General features: G+C 37.6%; 1 protein-coding gene across 5 annotated transcripts in view; it reads right to left on the bottom strand.

Moving 5' to 3' along the window:
• GLI3 (GLI family zinc finger 3) overlaps positions 1-19,624 on the bottom strand; it is a 248,461-nt gene that overhangs the window by 152,212 nt on the left and 76,625 nt on the right. For 3 of the 5 annotated variants that reach the window (XM_063452128.1, XM_063452131.1, XM_063452130.1), the window contains exon 3: positions 3,873-4,115. In XM_063452128.1, coding sequence (XP_063308198.1) covers positions 3,873-4,115 — 243 coding nt within the window. Of the gene's footprint in view, positions 1-3,872; positions 4,116-12,898; positions 12,952-14,182; positions 14,223-19,624 lie in introns of those variants that run through there. The other 2 variants (XM_063452132.1, XM_063452133.1) reach the window with 2 other exon arrangements.

Genomic DNA, 19,624 nt, shown 5'->3' with positions numbered 1-19,624 from the left:
CACTGACCATTAACAGCTTTAAAATATTAAAATAAGCCCTAAGCCTTCACTTAATAATAAAGATGCCTACATACCATAAATATATTTAGTTGCCGTACGTGTGGGTGATTTTTTAAGAAGGAAAGTTTTAAACAAAACACATGTGTTGACTCATTATTATAAACTAATGAATAGCAAGACTATTTGGGGAAAATTGTTCAAGTTGTGAAACACTTTGATCTTCTCTCCAATGAGTGATTATTCCCTGCTTTATGCCGCTTACAACTAATGAAGGTATAAGATTTGCTTTTATCCTTGGAGCAGCTCTTGGAGAAATACCTGTGCACTAATCAGCTGTCTGTGCTAATCAGTCATCTGGTCGGTGACCTTTTAACATAACGTTTGTGAATTATATGGGAGAGGGACCAAAAAAATAAATAAATAAACCTGTTTGAATCAGCAAATGTCATCTGGAGTTGGAGACTAAAAAGGTGAAAGGGCAATGGCACATCCTGACTGGGTGATAAATCGTAATAGGCGTGAGCTTTGACACCTCAAGTTGTAGGGTTTTGTGTATGGTTTGTTTTAATGTGGTGACTGTTTCTAACTAAAAACATCTTTCGATATGCAAAACCACATTTGTAATTTACGTGTAACATTTTTCACACTTCTCTCAGAATTTAATTATATGAATGATAATGATTTTTAAAACAATAAGAATCAGATGCCTGCTTTTCTTTGTTTTTGTTTTTCATTATTAGTGTTAGTACTATGGTGAGTATTCTAAAACTCAAAGTTATTTCTACAACTTACATGATTTTTTTTTTAAAAAACACAGTCTAAGGGGTGGACCTTAACACGCTAACTGACCAGATGATGTTCTATGTGGCCCCAGGTTGGAGTGCTGAAAAATGTTGTTTAGACGGGCACTACTATGTTTTACATAGTGCCTTTCGTCTTCCCTTTGACAAGCAAGTAACTACTCCAGGGACGCTGGGCCTACTCAACCTTCCAACCACCCATGGGTGAAGAGTTCCGCACCAAATGGGGCTTACACTCCTTCCTGTACTAGCTACTTTGGCCAGGCTTCGGTCACTCACACGATCACCAAAAAATACAGACGACTATGCCCAGTGGGGCATAATCATAAAATACATGCAGCTCCATGGCAAGTAATAAGCTAGATGTATGCATGGTCAGTATGATAATGAGCTGCAAGGATGGCCCACAAATAAAATTACAATTAGTACCAATCTATCCGATCCTTGATTTCATATATGGTTTGGGGATAGTGAAATAGAGTATACACTGCAGTGCTTGAAGACTAGCTAGAATGAGTAGAAGCTGCATTGTTTTAACAAATTCCTCTTCCTTCCTCTGCTAACATGAATTCTGTCCCCCTCCCACTAGACACCAGAGAGGGAGTACATGTTGAGCAGAAATACCAAGGGACTTTTTCAACAACAACATGGCAACTTCTGAAATAGCACCACCTTTCCCAACAGTATGTGCCAGTCCTATGAACTATTAGGGAACCAATCAGTCATGAAGGATTCTATAAGATTTGTGCCATGCTTAATGAATTTTTTAATTCCTTACTGTGGGCATATGGATGCCAAATAATGATGGGCTTTAGTGTGCAACACAACAATCAGCACTGCACAACTAAATCAAGAAAATAGGATGGACAAAAAGAGTGCACTTCGAAAATGTTGAAGTGTTTTTGAACTGGCGAAAAGTAAATGACCTCATGCACAACTGATAAAGGGAAAGTGTTTGAGTTATGACTTCAATGCCTTTGTCTGGCAAATGATGAACTATATTCATTGACGATCAGCCTTTAGAACTCTCAAAGGGTCAGTAGATCACCATTAGAAAATTCAGACTCTGTGTTTTAAGTGATTTGATAGAATCAAGAAATAGCAATTGAAAAGAATATTAGTTTTATGCTTTGTTTGTATACTGTATATAAGAATGCTTACAATGCTTTTTGATTGCTCTAGATTTCAAGGTCCTTTTGAGTTTTAATGTCTGCAGGGTGTACATTGTCACCGTCACAGGAAGGGTTAAGTCGGAAGGGGGTAAAGACTAAGGAATGCTGTAAAACGGAGTCAATGCCCATTAAAACCCACAGCAAAGAATGTAGTTTTGTCCAGTCACACCACAATAAAAATGGATGAGTGTTACTAATCGCTGGTCTCAGAAGTGGGAGTGTATGCGCTATATCTTTGTGGAGGTCTGTTTGGTGTTTTTCTCTCTGCTTTACACGCTAATGTTTATGAGCTGAATATTTCTTCTTGTAATCTTTGTGTTTGGGATCACGTCTGCAACAGTGATCAGTAAAAACACGTTTATGGTAACAATGTCTAATAATGAACAATTCACATATTCTGCACACATTTATGTTCTAGAGTTCATCTTATTTAAACTTCACTAGCTAAAATAAATACCGTATTTATCAGCGTATAACACGCACCGGCGTATAACACGCACCTCATTTTCAGAAGGAAATTCCAGGAAATTTCCACCCCTCCCATAGTATCCCCCCCCCCTCATCCCATAGTGTCCCCCCCCCTTTCCATAGTATTCTCCCCCCCCCATAGTATTCTCCCCCCCTCCCATAGTGTTCCCCCCTCATCCCATAGTGTGTCCCCCCTTTCCATAGTATTCTCCCCCCCCCATAGTATTCTCCACCCCCTCCCATAGTGTCCCCCCTTTCCATAGTATTCTCCACCCCCTCCCATAGTGTTCCCCCCTTTCCATAGTGTTCCCCCCTTTCCATAGTATTCTTCCCCCCCCTCCCATAGTGCCCCCCCCCCCTCCCATAGTGTCCCCAAATGCACTTTCCCTCTTGTCCCATAATTACTTACCTGTCTTGAAGCGCGGGCCGGCTTCACAGCGCGCACCGCGGTACTGGAACTTAAATTTCAGGTTCCGGTTTCCAGCGGGACTGAAAGGAAGTGTGCACACAATAGTGTGCACACTTCCTTTCAGTCCCACCAGAAACCGGAACCGGAAATTTAAGTTCCAGTACCGCGGTGAGCGCTGAACACCGGCCCACGCTTCAAGACAGGTAAGTAAATATGGGATATCGGCGTATAACACGCACCCATCATTTCCCCCCTATTTTCAGAGAGAAAAAGTGCGTGTTATACGCCGATAAATACGGTAGGTTTAATTAGACAGTACCATAGTTTACCCAATATGGCAAGAGCACTAAAGGTGTGTGGTATGAAGGCCTTCACCGGTCCTCAGAACATCTCAAAGTGCTTCTCAAGATGGTACCATGTAACGTTGTGAGCGTGTGATAAATTAAAATATAATGCGAAATAAATAGTTGAGCAATTATGTTTTCATTATTTCATATTAACTTTGAACTAAGATGCTCTCTTGAAGGTTTGTTTAATATTTTATAAATATGGTAAAGCAACTCTTTACAAGGAAGGCTACCAGGTGTTGGAGAGGAAAGATGGTAGCACTAAGAACGGAGTTTTGACTAGCTATACATCTAAGTAAGCATAAACAAATAACAATTAATTTTTTTAATTTACAATTTTTTATCTATTAGGTCAGAAATATGCAAAAAACACTTACAGATGACAAGTTATATAAAAGTCAGAAGGTTCATGTGCCTTATAAATACAGATGTTTGCGGAAAACACAAGGTGAGGAAGTGGTTGTGTTTCTCATGCTTGAAACATTTGAAATACTATGTCCTATATCTTCTTTAGCAGCAAGTAATACATTCTTTAATGCATGTTTTTATAATTATATAAATGAAGGACATAATATCTATAAAAATGTACAATACAGTATATTTTATTATCTGCTGCAAATCTGGCAGATGTGAATGTTGTAAAGTAATATAAACACATTTTTTTAAAAGTACTTACGGTAATGCGGGTCGATGTAACCATTTCTTGGATCCATTGTAAAGACAGTGCCACGGTATGGAACAGAAGGTTCAGGCAGGTGTGTTATAGATCCATGGATCTCTTTCTTTATTAATGAGGCCCTTTCCTCGCTGGATGTAGAAGGCTCTTCACTGATTTTAGTAAGGCCTTGCCCTCCCTGTGGCTGCATTGCAATGGCGTTTCTTCTTTCTCTATGATAAGTCTGTCCGGGCCTTTCATCCTCTGTGAGTAAAAAAATATAAAGAAAAGAATGAATATAAAAAAAAATATGAAATCCAATACTTGAAAATACATTTCAATAAATATTGAAGACTTAGAAACAATAGTTTTCTTTTGCATATTTTTGTCTTGAGATGGCAAGCAAGGCAGCCAATTTTAAATGCATTACCAACAACACATTTTCATACCTCCCAAATTTGAGACAAGCCGGACTCGTGTCACTAGCAAAAGGGGCAGGCCTGCCTATGGAATGACTAAAGGTTCCTGTTTGACTGGCCCCCAGTCTGCATGACCTTGTAGAGGGCACTTGCTGTGCCCGGGCAAAGCGCAAGTGCATCCTCAAAATAGAGCTGTCCCACCAAAATCAGAAATACATTTTCACTGTTAAAATGACCACAATGTATTCTTGAAGAAATGATTATATTGACCATTATCAATCTTGTCATGTGGGAAACCAATAAATAACCAATAAATGTAATATATATCTATAATCTCAACAGAGTAGCGCCGTTGTAGGTTGGTTTGTAGGGGTAGGTGGGGTGGTGTGCATTTTTGCTAAATTATGTGAAGTCTGTTTTTGTTGCACAAAAAAAAAAACTCATTTATTGGCGTCAGGACTGCTGATATATGTGCATCTGCCATGATTATATCTGCAGTTGTTTTTTCCCCATCATTGATGACCGGAGATGCAGCTGATGTCATTTTATGGGGTTAAGTGGGTAGAGCCCAAAAGGTCTTGTGCCATCTTTAAATGTTACCAGCCACCACTGAGCAGAGCTCTCTGTATTATCTGTCTTTGTCTATTTCAACAAGTAATTAATATTGTTTCCAATTTAAACACTGCAGAATCAGCCAGCATATAATAAAATAAAATAAGAACATTAACCCCCATGAGTTAGGGAACTAAACCTAACCCTCTGAGAGTCTTAAAATATTTCAACAGATTAGCTGTTAGCAGCGTTATAAGAAATACAACTGTTTAATATGTTGTTCCTAAGTTCTACAATCAATTGTCAACCAATGATGGATGGATGGATGGATGGATGGATGGATGGATAGATAGATAGATAGATAGATAGATAGATTGATTTCCATTTACACAATAATCAGTTGAAGATTTGGACTCAAACTGAGTTTCTACTCCTAGTATACCTAGCAAGTGTTACTAATACGTCACCTTGCCAGTATTAAAATATTTCTTATTTATACTTGCCTAACACCATCAAAAGACCTGGCACTTAAAAGAAAGGAAACAAACTGTCAACCCCTCCTCCCCCCCCCCCCCCCCCCCCCCTCACCCCCTCAAAAAAAATAGAATAGAATTAAAAAAAAAAAGTCTTGTACTGCTTTGGCTAATATCCTGGTGGGAGATCAACAAGGGGGAAGCAAGCCATGATACCATTTCTAAAATCATCAGCTCAGTTCTGTTACAATTCACACTTGTGTTTTCACAAAACCTGACAACTGCAGATAGGTGACCTGCCATTTTGTTAATTGGTGTAGTGTGATAAATGAAATCACTGCAACTAATGATAACAAATGGTTAGAATGCAATGCAATTGTAAGGGCAAAATATATTTTCATAGCAGATGCAATTGCAAGAGACATTTTAAACTGGGATGATATTAATGGGGGAAGTTCAATATATGTTCTTTGAATTTAACTTTCAAAGCCACTGCCGGCATTAGAAAAGCTTCCTAACGTCAAGCTGCTGGAAAATCAAGAAATCCTTTTCTCACAAATTCTCCTGCGTTTCTATTTCCACTAAATGAGAATTAAACCGCCACACTGTTAAGGCACTGCAGGATGAGTTAGGACTACAAAAAGGATTTCTGTAGACATTGTGGAACATCTGTTTTATAAATCTTGCAACAAAAAGCGAGAGAAGGGTGTTTGGGTGAAACAGGCACTATTCTTTCACATCCTCGAGTTACATGTTTTCTCAGGGCTAGCATGATGTCCCGGCGGTGTGTAGGCAGTGGCTATACCAAAGAACAGAGTTAATAAATCTGCAGACACATAAAGGGACCTCCACTGAGACCTTCTGTTACACTGAGCACTGGTATTTTTGTCTGTTCTTCCATTGTGTTGTGAACCAAGAAGCCACTAAATGCCAACTAGCTGGATGTTATCAATTCATTTTATCTCTTCCTAATTAATGGTAAATACCAAGGATGGTCCAAACATGGCCAGTTATCACGAATATGCACTCAGAATTGCTGGCCTGAAAAACCTTGGACATTTTAAAGGCACCTTTGTATTCATCTACACCCTTAAATATTAAACACACCTATACTTTACATACACAGTCATGCACTCACAGACAAACTCACACTCCAAACAAATACACTCCTACATTCACAAACATACTGACACTCCAAGCCATGAACATACGATTTATCAAAAACAAAATTGCTGTTGTTGTGCATTTTGGATAGCTTATGTATTTACATATATAGGTAATAAAAACGGGTCTGGCACTCATATACTATAGAATTGAAATGGTGTGGGTGCTAATACCAAGCGATATGAAATAAACATTTTTTTTTTAAATCACTGTTAAGTAGATAGACCTGCAATAAAATTGTGCATGCATTTAAGGATGAATTTTTCCATTTTGGCTATATCTAAAACAGTTTGCAAATGCTAAATAACTTTCTTAAGCTTTCCCCTTCTAACCCTTCCCAGACTTTCTATGGCTGTCCAATAACAGACTTCCCAATGCAGCTCAATGAGAAGTCTTTGCAAAGCAGGTGCTCTGAGCAACTGCTTGCATCTTGAGTTTAAGCACCATTGATCTAACCAAACCAGGAAGCACCAGTTGTCTGATTGACAGCCAGAGGGGAGTAACAAGTTTAATTTAAAAAAAGTGCCAATATGCAAGTTTGGTTAAATTAAAAAAGGACATACTCTTCACATAGAAGCACTTCAGCAACCTGAAGTGCTTTAGGGGTCTGGACGGCCCCATTGAAATAAAAGTGTATAAAAAAAATAAATAATTCTAAGCAGCATCAACATTTCAAACTATACAGATATGATATAAATATTGCTCTTCCCTAGTGTCTTAAGATATAAAGCACATGAATTGCACATATCTGGCTACTATTTTCTGCCAACCTGCAGCATGCATGTATTATTAGGGATCGTTCCTCTATGTATCAGGCATGTTTAGGTACAATACTGCACAAAGTATGCTGCTCGTATTGAGATTCTGTGCGGCCAATCATCTTGCTTCTCCAGCTGACATGCCTGGGAGGGTAAAACAGCTGTTTGCTGGTGGCTTTGCTGTCTAGTTATCACAGTATGCTAAAGACATGTTTCCTGATGAAGTCGGATCAAAGCTTAAGTAACAGGCTGAGATGGCAGCTAAACGTAACAGACTCAGGGACATATTTTATATGCTGCAAAGCAATCAAAACAGCTGTATCAAGGGAGAACGTCATTGTTACCAAAGGATATTTGCTACCATCTCACAGTTTCAAGGCCTACAGTATATGGTGCTTATAAATTTATATCTTGAGTTGGTTTCTACGGCAGATCGGATTACATATCATGTCCTCGTACTTTCTGATTTATAACAAACATTCCATGATATGGCAGAAGATTGTCATAGTTATGTTTTATGAAACACACATAGATTGATTGTATTTAACTATGAACATTTGTTAATGATGTGTACTCTAAAAACCCTACACGTCATTGCATAATTTATGAGAGGCACAATATATCTTAAAGGGAGACCATTAACGCTGACTCTGTATCACTGCTAAACGGTTTGCTCACAGTTTAGCTGAAATGATTGGTCCTTGGCGGCCTGCTGCCCAGCCTCCAAAGACGAAATGAAGGAGATGGAGCTATGTGATATAAACGCCAATAAATAAATATATATATACCGTGGGACCTCGGTTTACGAATTTAATGCCTTCTCCAGGACGTTTCTTATTGCGAAAAATGTGTAAACCGAAACGTGGTTTCCCATAGGAATACATTGAAAACCAATTAATCTGTTCTGGAGGTCAGAAAAAAGTCAAAATGAGCTGGCATGGAAACCAACCCACGATGCAGAACACAAGCTCAGCTCCCCACCTTTCCACAGCTTGAGAAATGCACCAAAAAGTCCCAAAACAACTGCAAACAATTTCCAGAATGGCTCCAAAACTCGATGCAAAAGCCGCTCCAACACCTCCACACTCAACGCCACATGCTACCCACAGGCTCCAGCATGCAGGGGGCGGTGCTATAAACCTCCCAGGTGCTATGCATCCTGGGGAAACTTGCTTTGTATTGCAAAAAGAATTTGTAAACCGAGGAATTATTTTCAATGGATTTTCATTTGTAAACCGAAAATTATGTTAACCGAGTCGTTTGTAAACTGAGGTCCCACTGTATATATATATTTAAATGGAAAAAGCCTTGCACTCCTACTTACAGTTATTTGACCCGGTGCTTGATTGCACTAAATGTATGAAAGAAAAAAATCAGCACTCCCAGGTAGCTTTCTTAGTAACTTCTTTTACTAAAAAGTGTCAACGTTTCAGTTCCATTCAGGAACTTTCATCAGGACAACCACACCTATATACCTATATGTATATACGCACACAACATATAGTATATATACAAGTATTGAAGTGATAAGCCAGACGAAGCAGCCTTATATAAGTTTGGTGAAGATTGGTTTTCTACCTTAACTACTAAAACACAGCTTCAAATCTCTACAACTAAACACATTATACGACTTTAGTAAGGTGTGTAATAAATGCTTTTTGCTATGTGTGGGTGCCAGGAAAATCTTATTTTTTGTCAAATTGCAACCATAGCCACCTTGAACCATAACAAATACATAAGGGTTAGTGGTCATGGTACTTGGGAGTATGCTTTAATTTTTATTTACCTTAATGAATTCTGTCAAGGAAGTAATCCATTAAAGTTTTACAATACCGTATGCTTATGTCTTTACTTTATCTAGACTTACTGTCTTCTATTTTTTGTATTACTTTCTTGTTCCTCATATTCCATTCTTTAAATGCAAGCCATCACCCGGTGGTATAACATATATCTGTTTCAGCATGTTAAATGTTTTGATATAATATCCATGTTTGGATACCTTTGTCAGTTTCACAAGCTTAGGAATACCTACCATCTTTGACATGTGTGCAAAGCTTAGACTACCTTCCCTATTTCTAAAAGTGTGCTATCTTAACGATTGTCATACCAATGTATTACTGTGCTCATTATTCTGCCTGCTTACAAATGTTGTTGTGACATCGTAAGCTTACTTGTACTCATATGCACACACAAAAAAAAAAAGTTTTGCAATATGGGCTGAGTTTATCCCCAACTACAACACTGTCCTTGATTTCTCTCCTGAATGAAAAGCCTAAAATACTGGATGCTCAAGAGAGAAATTAAGAAAGGCAGCCGGTGTTTGTCAGAATTGTGAGTCACAGGACTGTGATTAATTATTTCTGGGAGATTTGATTGAAAGCCACAATTCTGTCTTCCTCGATTTTATCATAACATCACAAATATCATCCTTTAATTGTGGGTGATGTCACGGAAATTCCTACTGAATAGCCTAATTGTGGCAAGCTTTACCAATAAATTGATATTTTTTGTTTAAATAAGCATTCTTACATTTCCTTTGAGCAAAGTAACTTTAATGAAACTCGTGCCAGCTTAGTGTAAAAAACCTGGAACCATCTAATTTCCCATAATGATGGCATTTAACTATGGAAAGTATATAGCGAGCAGAGCTTTCCATGGCGTCTGCCTCTGTCTGCTTTAATATATCTCAACTTGTATGCTTTTCCATTGTACAGAACTTAGGAATCAGCTGGTGCTATATGAATAAATTATAATTCTAAAAAAATACATTCCCTGTATAAAATATAGAATGCAAAACAAGCGATGTGTGAGTAGAAGGGAAGCTGAAATATCACAGTTCTTTTCACAAGAAGTATACTTGCCATTACAAACAACCTTATAACCCTGTAGATGCCACCATAACAACCTCGTACGATGCACTTGCACTTCCTGGGGTACAAGAAACAATGAATTATAATACTTTTAATAATAGAAGTAGTAGTATTTATGAAGTGAGAACATGTTCTGCAGCGCTGTATAATATATGCAAGATGAATGAGATTAAAAGCTTTTAAGAACACTAAGATTTCTTCATTACACTAACATTAGTGTCTCTTTTAAAAACACAATACAGTAGCTAGTGTCAAAACAGAAGAATTGAGGGCCTTTGGCCTCATTCCTAAAAGTAAGATGAGTAAGGTGTTTAACAGAGTCAGTCTCTGTCAAGTAGAAACATGACAGTTAAAGGGACACTATAGTCACCAGAACAACTACAGCTTAATGTAGTTGTTCTGGTGAGTATAATGGTTCCCTTCAGGCTGTTTTCATGCAAACACTGCCTTTTCTCTGAAAAGGCAGTGTTTACATTATTTCTAGGGACACCTCCAAGTGGCCACTCCTTAGATGGCCACTGGAGGTGCTTCCTGGGTCAGTGCTGCCAAAAAAGCAGCCCTGATGTTCACTGTCCCCACGCTCTGCATGCAGACACTGAATTTTCCTCATAGAGATGCATTGGTTCAATGCATCTCTATGATGAGGTCCTGATTGGCCAAAACGGCATTTGGCCCTGCCCCCGTGCCGATTTCCCTGTGAGAAAGCATTGGATTGGCTAAAAATCGGCCATTTTGATAAAATCACAAAGGGTGGCGAAGCCAGCGCCGCCAGACCCGCGCAGCGCTGGAAATAAGGTGAGTTTTAAACTTTTATAGGGGGCTAAGAGGGAGCAAGCCACCTAAATGGTGGGTTAAACACTGTGGGGTCAGGAATACATGTTTGTGTTCCTGACCCTATAGTGTTCTTTTAAAGTACATTCCCTGAAACCTTTGCTGTATAGAAGTTTAAGGGACACGAGAGAAAAACAGGACTGGTGTAGACACTTCCTTATGTGGTTACTCACTGAAGAAGCAGGAAAACCAATGACTTGCTGCAAAAGAAGGGATTTTAAATGTATTTCTTTTATTCTGCTTAGAGTTTTTACGTAGAATAGTTTTCAGTTGCAGGTTACCTATATATTGCTCAACCATATTGTTTGTTTTTTGCTGGTTTTTAATCATCCACATTTTCTGTACTTCTACTACAGAGCTTAGTTAGATAAGTTAAATCTGTTTCATCATTCAATTACAACCTATATGTGGTTTAGCTATGTTAAGTTTATTACTGTGCCTTCTCCTATAAAAATATATCCAAGATATCCCAATCCTGATACAACATATGCATGTCTGTGCTAGACCAAAAGGCCTGTAGTAAGGTTAAAATGTTCCGGTATTCTCCAATGAAAATGTCCCCCCTCTAAAATGAGAGAGAAATCAGGAGTATATCATAACTAACATAAATTCTGTAAATGGACATTGGCACCTAAAAAGCTACAGAGGTAGTAAGGGTTAACTCCTGTTTAGTAACTTTTCCCCTGGATTTTAAACAAAGCTCTCACCATTCAGTCTTACATATTATGCTAGCAAGTTAATTTCTAAAGTTGTAAAAATGCACAAAAATAACACAACTTTTTCTCCAGTTAAGATTTCCTACATCCACTTTATGCCAAACATTGTATGAGCAAAATGAAAATACAGAGAATGTTTTGTCTACACGTATAACATATAATCTCCACTTTGGTTTAAGGTCAATAAGGCAGAAAGAAAATGAAGACAGATTTATTTTAATTGCAGATGTTTTTTCTGCCACTTTGGGGCCAGTACACATTATGTATTATTACTGCAGCTGACTATTTTGACAAACAAACAAACAAACACACACACACACACACACTCTATATATATATAAAGGTAACAAATAAACCAATTTGTGCAGTTAGTGCTAGTGTAAGTAACAAACTTTTTAACTTTTTTCAGAAATACATTATCATGAGGTGTATAAAAATTAAAAAAAAGTCCTCAATAAGTAGCACAATAATTGCACATACTACAATATACAATAACTGACAAAACATATTTTAATTGTTCCCAAATAGTAAAACACAATGGTGGACATGGTGACTTTGAAACTCTGGGTTTTGCTTTCGTTTCTGAAACATAGGTTTTTAGTTTTAATTTTAGTTCATGGCTCAGTGTAGTACGTAACTGCAAATAAAACACGGATTACCAACCGGCAGCACAGGCAAATCATATGAGTGGATTGAAAGTAAAAAGTTTTATGAGATACACAGAAGTTCTACAGTCGTTCACAAAGCGTTGAGTATTTGGACAAAATGTAAGTAAATATATAGAACCCATAGTATTAGCAGAAAATGCAGGGAATGGGATAAGCTTGGCATAAAATATTAAAGACAGAAAATAAACTCCCAAATCATATCAATCTTAGCACCTTTCCTCCCAGAATAGTGTGTATCCATTTTCGCATAATCCATCACAGGTATATCTGTTATCTAAAGATTTTTTTTTTTTAAATCTAGTATAGCTAAAGAAAAAAAAAATGTCAATTATGCCTTATCATATATTCAGAAATACTGTAATCAGGTGTCACAAATGATCATATGAAGACAAAAATAAAATAAGAGCATTAAAGTGGACATGTTTTAATAGCCTGAACTTTTTATTGCACTGAACTTTAAATGCGTATCTTTGCTTTACTTTGCCTCATCTGGATATTATTGTCGAAAAACATATTATATTCCCCTGTGCTACAGATGTGAATTCTCTTAGATTGGTGTAGAATTCCAGCAGACACACATTATGTTAAGTGGTTACCTCGTGTCTTCCTGCATCACACAGTTGCTTTTTGAAAGAGGCAGATTTAAACTTGACAGTACACGCACTCCAGAATACAAATAGCCAAGGGATTTGCAAGACCTTTCTTTCTCTGTGCAAGCACAGACGAGAGACTTCCCTGTAATAGTTCTCGCTGCTTTCCAAGTACAACAACCACTTCAGCTGGCCAAAGACGAAAGCTGCCTAATCTTGTTCTGTTGAACTGAATTGTTCAATAAGGTTTTAAGAGGATGTGTAGACAGCCTGTGCCAAGCCAAATTATTGATAGAAACATACTGTCCACCATGGCAACAAGTGGGAGTCTATTGCACAAATGTAAGCAAACAGTCCACTTCTCCGGCTGCATCTGCCAAAGGATTTCGACAGCCAAACACAAGACAACTGTTACTGCTTGTCGAGGTTTTTCAGCAGACAGCTTGAGAGGCAAAAGAAACATCCGATCTGCAAAATGGTCTGCCCAGATGAATTGCTTACAGTTTGGCTATTTTTTTTTTTAATAGTTATAACCCAAAAATGTGCATTGGAGACACAGCTGTGATAGCTACAGACATGTAAACATTAACACATTAACACATCGAATGAAACAACACAACAAACGAAGCATAAAAAAGAGAAACACAGAAGAGTGTGCAGATTATTAATTGTTTTTTTTTTTTTTATTATTCGGAAAGTCTAAGGAAAAAAACACAAGTACTAAATTAAAATATTTTTACTTTTTATGTTGTGTGTTTTGGACGGTATGCTTAGCAGAATAAAGAGGAAAAAAAATGTTATATGCCTTTTCACGAAATAAGCAAAAGTTGTTATAATTGATCTTTATGAAAATTTTTACTAATTTGAATAAGTTATTAAGAAAGTGGTTCCAAAATCCATCACAAAATATTACAAAACTTGAAATAGTGTGTGTATGTGTGTGCACATCAAGTTTTTGAGTTCTGAGAACAGTTAAAATGTAATGGCCTTCACCCAGCTAATTTGCCATGCCCTTTGCTGCATGATGATCTGAAATGAATTGAAGAGCCTCCTGGAAGTGAATGGATTATCTGGGTAAAAAAAAGTGTACCCTCCCCAGATTTGGTAAACATTTTAACACGCCGGGTTTTTGGCATATGATCTCCATTACAGGAGAGGTAATAAGTAGATGTGCCGCTGGTATGTATTAACATGCCAGGCTAACACTATTATTTTTGCAACAGTTTAATAAAGAAACACCATCTGTATAAAAAAAAGAAAAAAAAAAAAAAAAAGAGAGACAATACTTACAAGACGATCCAAAACCCAACGAGACTAACTGCATGAGAGTTAATTCCTTCAATAACATTCTCTGGCTGTTCAGATTTGCAAAATACTTTCTCACACTCTCTCACTCTCTCTGCTCCCTCAGAAGCAGTGCCTTCCCCATTAGAGGAATTAAGAGTGGTTGGTGCCATGCTAAATTTAACAATCTCATTAGTATTCTTCCTGAGTTCCTGCAAGTGAACTCTCCCCATTCAACAATCTTTCTAGTTTAGGGGTCAGTCGGCTAATCATTAAATCAAACTCATGTCACCCTTTTACGACTGGCTTGGCAAAAGCAGAGGTCATTATTTTGGGTTATGCTTAATAAGTAGGGCGTTTGTTTTGATTTTCCTTTTCCTGTTGGGGGTTTATTTTTATTTTTTTGTTTGCATTTGTTTTGTTTATCGTTATGCTGTTTCTTTAAAAAAAAAAATAGTTCAGCAGAGAAACAGTGATTTTAATAAAAACAAACTTTACCAAACTTTGTCCTCAACACAAGTGGTAGATATTTTCTTGAGTTGGAGTCTGAATATTGAGCGTTGAGGCTCTGTACAGGAATGTATATTGTCGCAGAAAGCAAAGGGGAGACCTTTTCTTTGCCAAATTTTGCGACTGCACAGAGACTGCTCATTCACCTCTCCCCAGCCAGAGAGCTGCTCAGCTCAATTCACCCCACACAAAGGCTGAAGACCAGACCTCAATGGACTGAGTGAAACATGTTCAAAACTAGGCTCTCTATTGTGACTGAATTTCTTAACATCTTTTCAAAAAGCGGAGAATGCCTTGAGGCTAAAGGAAGAAACAGGCTAATGGTGAATTGGGAATACTGAGCAAATTTCAGAGCCCTTTCCTCCTAGCTTTTGAGGTTGAAAGCTAGCTCTTTCCTTTCAAGTTTCAAAGTCCTTTTTCCTCCCGCAGTGTCACAGAAGGATTTGAAAAGAAGGTAATTGTGCTCACACTCTCCCTGATCAGAGCTTACGTCCTATTTCTGGTATTTCGAAATACTTCTTGCAATAATGGTGCGTGTAGCTCAATCCCTTAGCCGTCCTGTACTCTGCAATTGCTCATTAAATGAACAATTGATGGTATAAAATGCCTTTTATGTTCAAGGTCTGGATATAAGATAAGCATTCCACTACTCTAAATTTGGTTTACTAAGGAAACTCGGCTCCATCATTAAATCACAACCACTGAAGACGGCATATGAGTCTATCCCACGGAAGGAGAGCAGTTTACTGTAAACCAGCGATGGCCAACTGATACTTGTCCACAATTTGAACCACAACTCCTATTCCACTCAACCAGGCTTTGCTTGCTGGAGGTAATGGGAGTTATAACTGTATAAACACTGCTGTTAATCTGGTTTATAAATTAGAATTTATATACTGTCATTATTTAGATCAATATTTAGATCAGTCGAAAAGTTTTATGTTTATAAAACAATAATTTAAAAACATGCATACATACATCACTCAGTTGCAAGGATAGAATATTTTGGGTATATAGTTGTTCAATACATAGTTGTAAAATACATTTAGAATGTAGGATTAATTTAATTAAAATGAACAAAATACAAATGAGCCCTATAAATTCTTTGGCTACTCAAAATATATACACAAAGTAGTATATTTGCTAAAAGGTAAATTGGGGTGCAGTGTTGACCACATTCACAAAGTTTTCTAACTGTGTTAAAGGGACACTCCAGGCACCCAGACCACTTCAGCTAATTGAAGTGGTCTGGGTGCTGTGCCTCTATTGCACTTAGTGCTGCAATGTAACACATTGCAGTTCCAGAGAACTGTCTATCAGACAGCCACTAGAGGGCTTACGGGAATCCAAGTCAGTTATCTGATGCTTTCCTATGGGGAGGTGTAATGCGTGCGCGACCATTGCCACACATGCGCATAAGGTCTCCCCCACCGACATTAGCATGGACGGAACCCGACCCAGCGCCGAGGGACATCTGCGCAGGATTCAGGTAAGTAGCTGAAAGGGATTTTAACCCCTTCAGTGACAGGAGAGAGAGAGGGGAGCGCTGCAAGATCCTGCAGTGCCAGGATAACGGGTTTGTTTTCCTGCCACTGGAGAGTCCCTTTAAGTCTGGGATTAGGAAATGGAAATCACTTAATATGTATATTGAAAGTATTCGGGAGTCTATCCACTAAATTTTGAGGTGTGGCAAGTTACCATCCTATGACTAAGTACTCCAGACAAGCACAAATCATGACACGTTATGTTTTATTTTCTCCTACCTACTTTGTGCAGGGTGCTGTTTGAATGACATAACATAAATTATATGCTTCTAGGGCAATTATTTATAGATATTTATTCCTTCTTATGTTATTTTTATTTTGTCTGGGTTACCTATCATGTTGCAAAATGTAAGCCAAAACCTAGATCCTTTTCTAACACAACATAGCTTGGCCAAAGTGTATCACAAAATACGGAATAGCAAACAAACATTTTTCTTTCTTATTAAGAAGACATTAGCTCCAATACATAGTGGGTGGAAAGGTACAGTACAAAGCAGCAGACTAGGTATAGTTTATTGACCTTATAGTTTGCAAAACTGTACTCAAAACTAAAAATATGTTGTTAAACTTGTGTGTAAGCTTATACACTTACAGAACATATGAAAGCTTATGCAGTATTGATGTAGGGTTAATTAGTAAAGTGAGAATTCAAATGGCATTTAAAATTTAAAGGGACACTTTAGTCAACAAAACAACTTTATCTTAATGAAGCACTTTTGAGGCATAGACCATGCCCATGCAGTCTCATTGCTCAATTCTCTGCCATGTTGAAGGTAAATCATTTTGTTACACCTCCCTGCACCTCCCTCCTGTAAAGAGTCAGCTAATGTTTACACTTCCTTTATTGCAAATTATGCTTCATTTATAATGTTTCATCTCCTGCACTGTTTATAGCTAGCTAGACCTTGCAGGAGCATCCTGTATGTGATTAAAGTTCAATTTACAGAGCAGGAAATAAAACTTTTAAAGTAAGTAACATCTAATTGAAAATGAAACCATTTTGCATTCATGCAGGCTGTGTCAGTCACAGCCAAAAAAAGGTGTGTCTAGGGGTGCATAAACAGAAATAAAAGTGATTTAACTTCTAAATGGCAGAGAATTGAGCAGTGATATTGCAGGGGCATGATCTATACATCAAAAGTGCTTAATTAAGCTAAAGTTGTTTTGTTGACTATAGTGTCCCGTTAACGTCAAAATAGCAGAACTGAGAAAAGTCAGCTATGCTTTAATTTCAGCTACTCTGGCCTTAATATTAAAATTCACTTTGAATTTTCACTTTAGTAAATAGAACCCTATTAAGCTTTGCACAGCTGAAGCAACTGCAGACTTTACTAACTAATGAATGGAAAACTGAATTTACATAAAAACTAACAATTATAGAAAAAAACATATATTTCATGCCATCAGCTTTTTTTGGAATTTATAGTACAATTTTGTTTTTCATTTTTTACAGCAAGTTAGTGTTTATTAAAATAAATTCCCTTAAAAGAACCCTGGCAACTGCTTTCCTTCACTTTTCCTGCACACGGTATGGCATTATAGTATACATGGAGGGTACGCGGGTAGATATAGCAATCTTATCTATGCTTTTATAAGCAGTTCAGCTATAAACCTCCCAACAATTTTGATTGAATAAGGATGGGGTACGAGAGTCCTCAGGGGGCAGTAGCACAAATCGCATCACTAGTGACACCCATACTGGGCGTGCCTACCAAGAAGGGGTGAGCCCACCCACATGGATTGCCCCCAGTTTTCACTATCATGCAGGGAGCGCTGCTGAAGCACATTTTAGTGTTGCTAAACAGCGCAAGCGTATCTAATGGTGTGCTTACACCGTCCTGCCCGGGGACAGTTTCCTGGTGTTCCCATATGTGGGATACCAAATAACTGAAGTGAACATGACCCTAAAATCAGGACTGTCCCGACAAAAACTGAATTGTTGGGAGGCATGCAGCTCCATAATTTATAGATGGAAAAGAGCACTTCAATTTGAATTGCAAAATGGATAAAAAAAAACTAGCCAAGTTATGACTAGAGAGAATTACAGAATTTTTGGGATCAGATAGTTTTTGACTTTCATTCATTTTCAATTCTATGCAGTTTGGAGTTTAGAAAATACCCGTGTACATATTAAAGACATTATATGTTGACATATCACAATCTAATTGTATTATTCTAAATACATGAAATATGGAACAAGCAATAAACATATCACAATTAAAAGCAACTTGTATCTGCCTCTTGGAGGGAAAAAAAAACCCTCTAATAACAAATGTGACAGATGTAGTTTAAACACAATGCCTACTCTTGTTACACAATATGAGGATATTATAAAAATCCAGTCTTCCCCTGGCCTAGGTCATTACTCACATTTTGCTCTGTGCATACATCTCTGCCACGACCTATATAAAATATTAATAATAAATTTTCAGGCTTTGTTTCCATGTTATCATTTACCATGACTTTCAAAAGTACCAGTACTTCGAAGTGACTTCTCCAATTGATTAAGGAGGTAACACAATTTATTAGACTGTGGCTGATAGCAACTGATATAAGCATCTGTTATCCTCTCCATGCTCGTGAATTTAATTATGGAACTCCTTTCTGTTGCTGTAACTGGTGAGGAAATTGGCAATATCAAACATTCTAACGATTTAAGCAGAAGGAAATTAGTTTAAAGCAATGTTTGTGGAAGGGGAGTGCATCTAGCATATGAAAAGAGTTAAACAAAACAGTAAAAAACATTAAAACACATGTAAAGGAGGTGACACAGAATTAAAGAGACACTTTAAGTTTTAGAACCAAGTCATCTTAAATAAGTGATTTTGGTGTACAGACACTGTCCCTGCAGTCTTGTAATGTAAAAAAAGAAAGCATTGCCCTTTCAGAGAAATGGCAATGTTAAAGAAATACAATAGTGCTAGGAATTCAAATCTGTATTCCTAGCACATACTTCCCTCTGCCCCCTCACCCACTGTATCCACCTCTGTCACTGTAAGGGTTAATAAACTTTTACTGTACTCACCTTATTTCAGCGCCAATCTCTGGGTCAGAGCTCCACCTCCTCCGATGTCACCCGACGGTGGGTGCTAATACGCATGCGAGTGCATTAGGTCCTTCCCATAGGAAAGCATAACATAAACACTTAAACTTTTTATCTGTCATTCTGGTGTTCTATGATAGCTAAAATTTACAGATGATCAAATATACTATCAAATGGACATTTTTTTTTTTTTTTTTTTAACACAACATTTTTACATTTAAAAATTAACGCCACCCCAACCGGGCCTATCTCTGCTATAGCTAATTCAGTAACTTGCTATTGTAATGTCGATTTTAGGTGTTGATTTAAAAGAGATCAAGTTGCACCAGTTTTGCAACCAACTTCCACAAT

Source organism: Pelobates fuscus, chromosome 4 (assembly GCF_036172605.1).
Source record: "Pelobates fuscus isolate aPelFus1 chromosome 4, aPelFus1.pri, whole genome shotgun sequence".
Taxonomy (NCBI): Eukaryota; Metazoa; Chordata; class Amphibia; order Anura; family Pelobatidae; genus Pelobates; species Pelobates fuscus.
The sequence above is the reverse complement of the archived record's forward strand: the minus strand, read 5'-3'. Positions and strand labels throughout refer to the sequence as shown.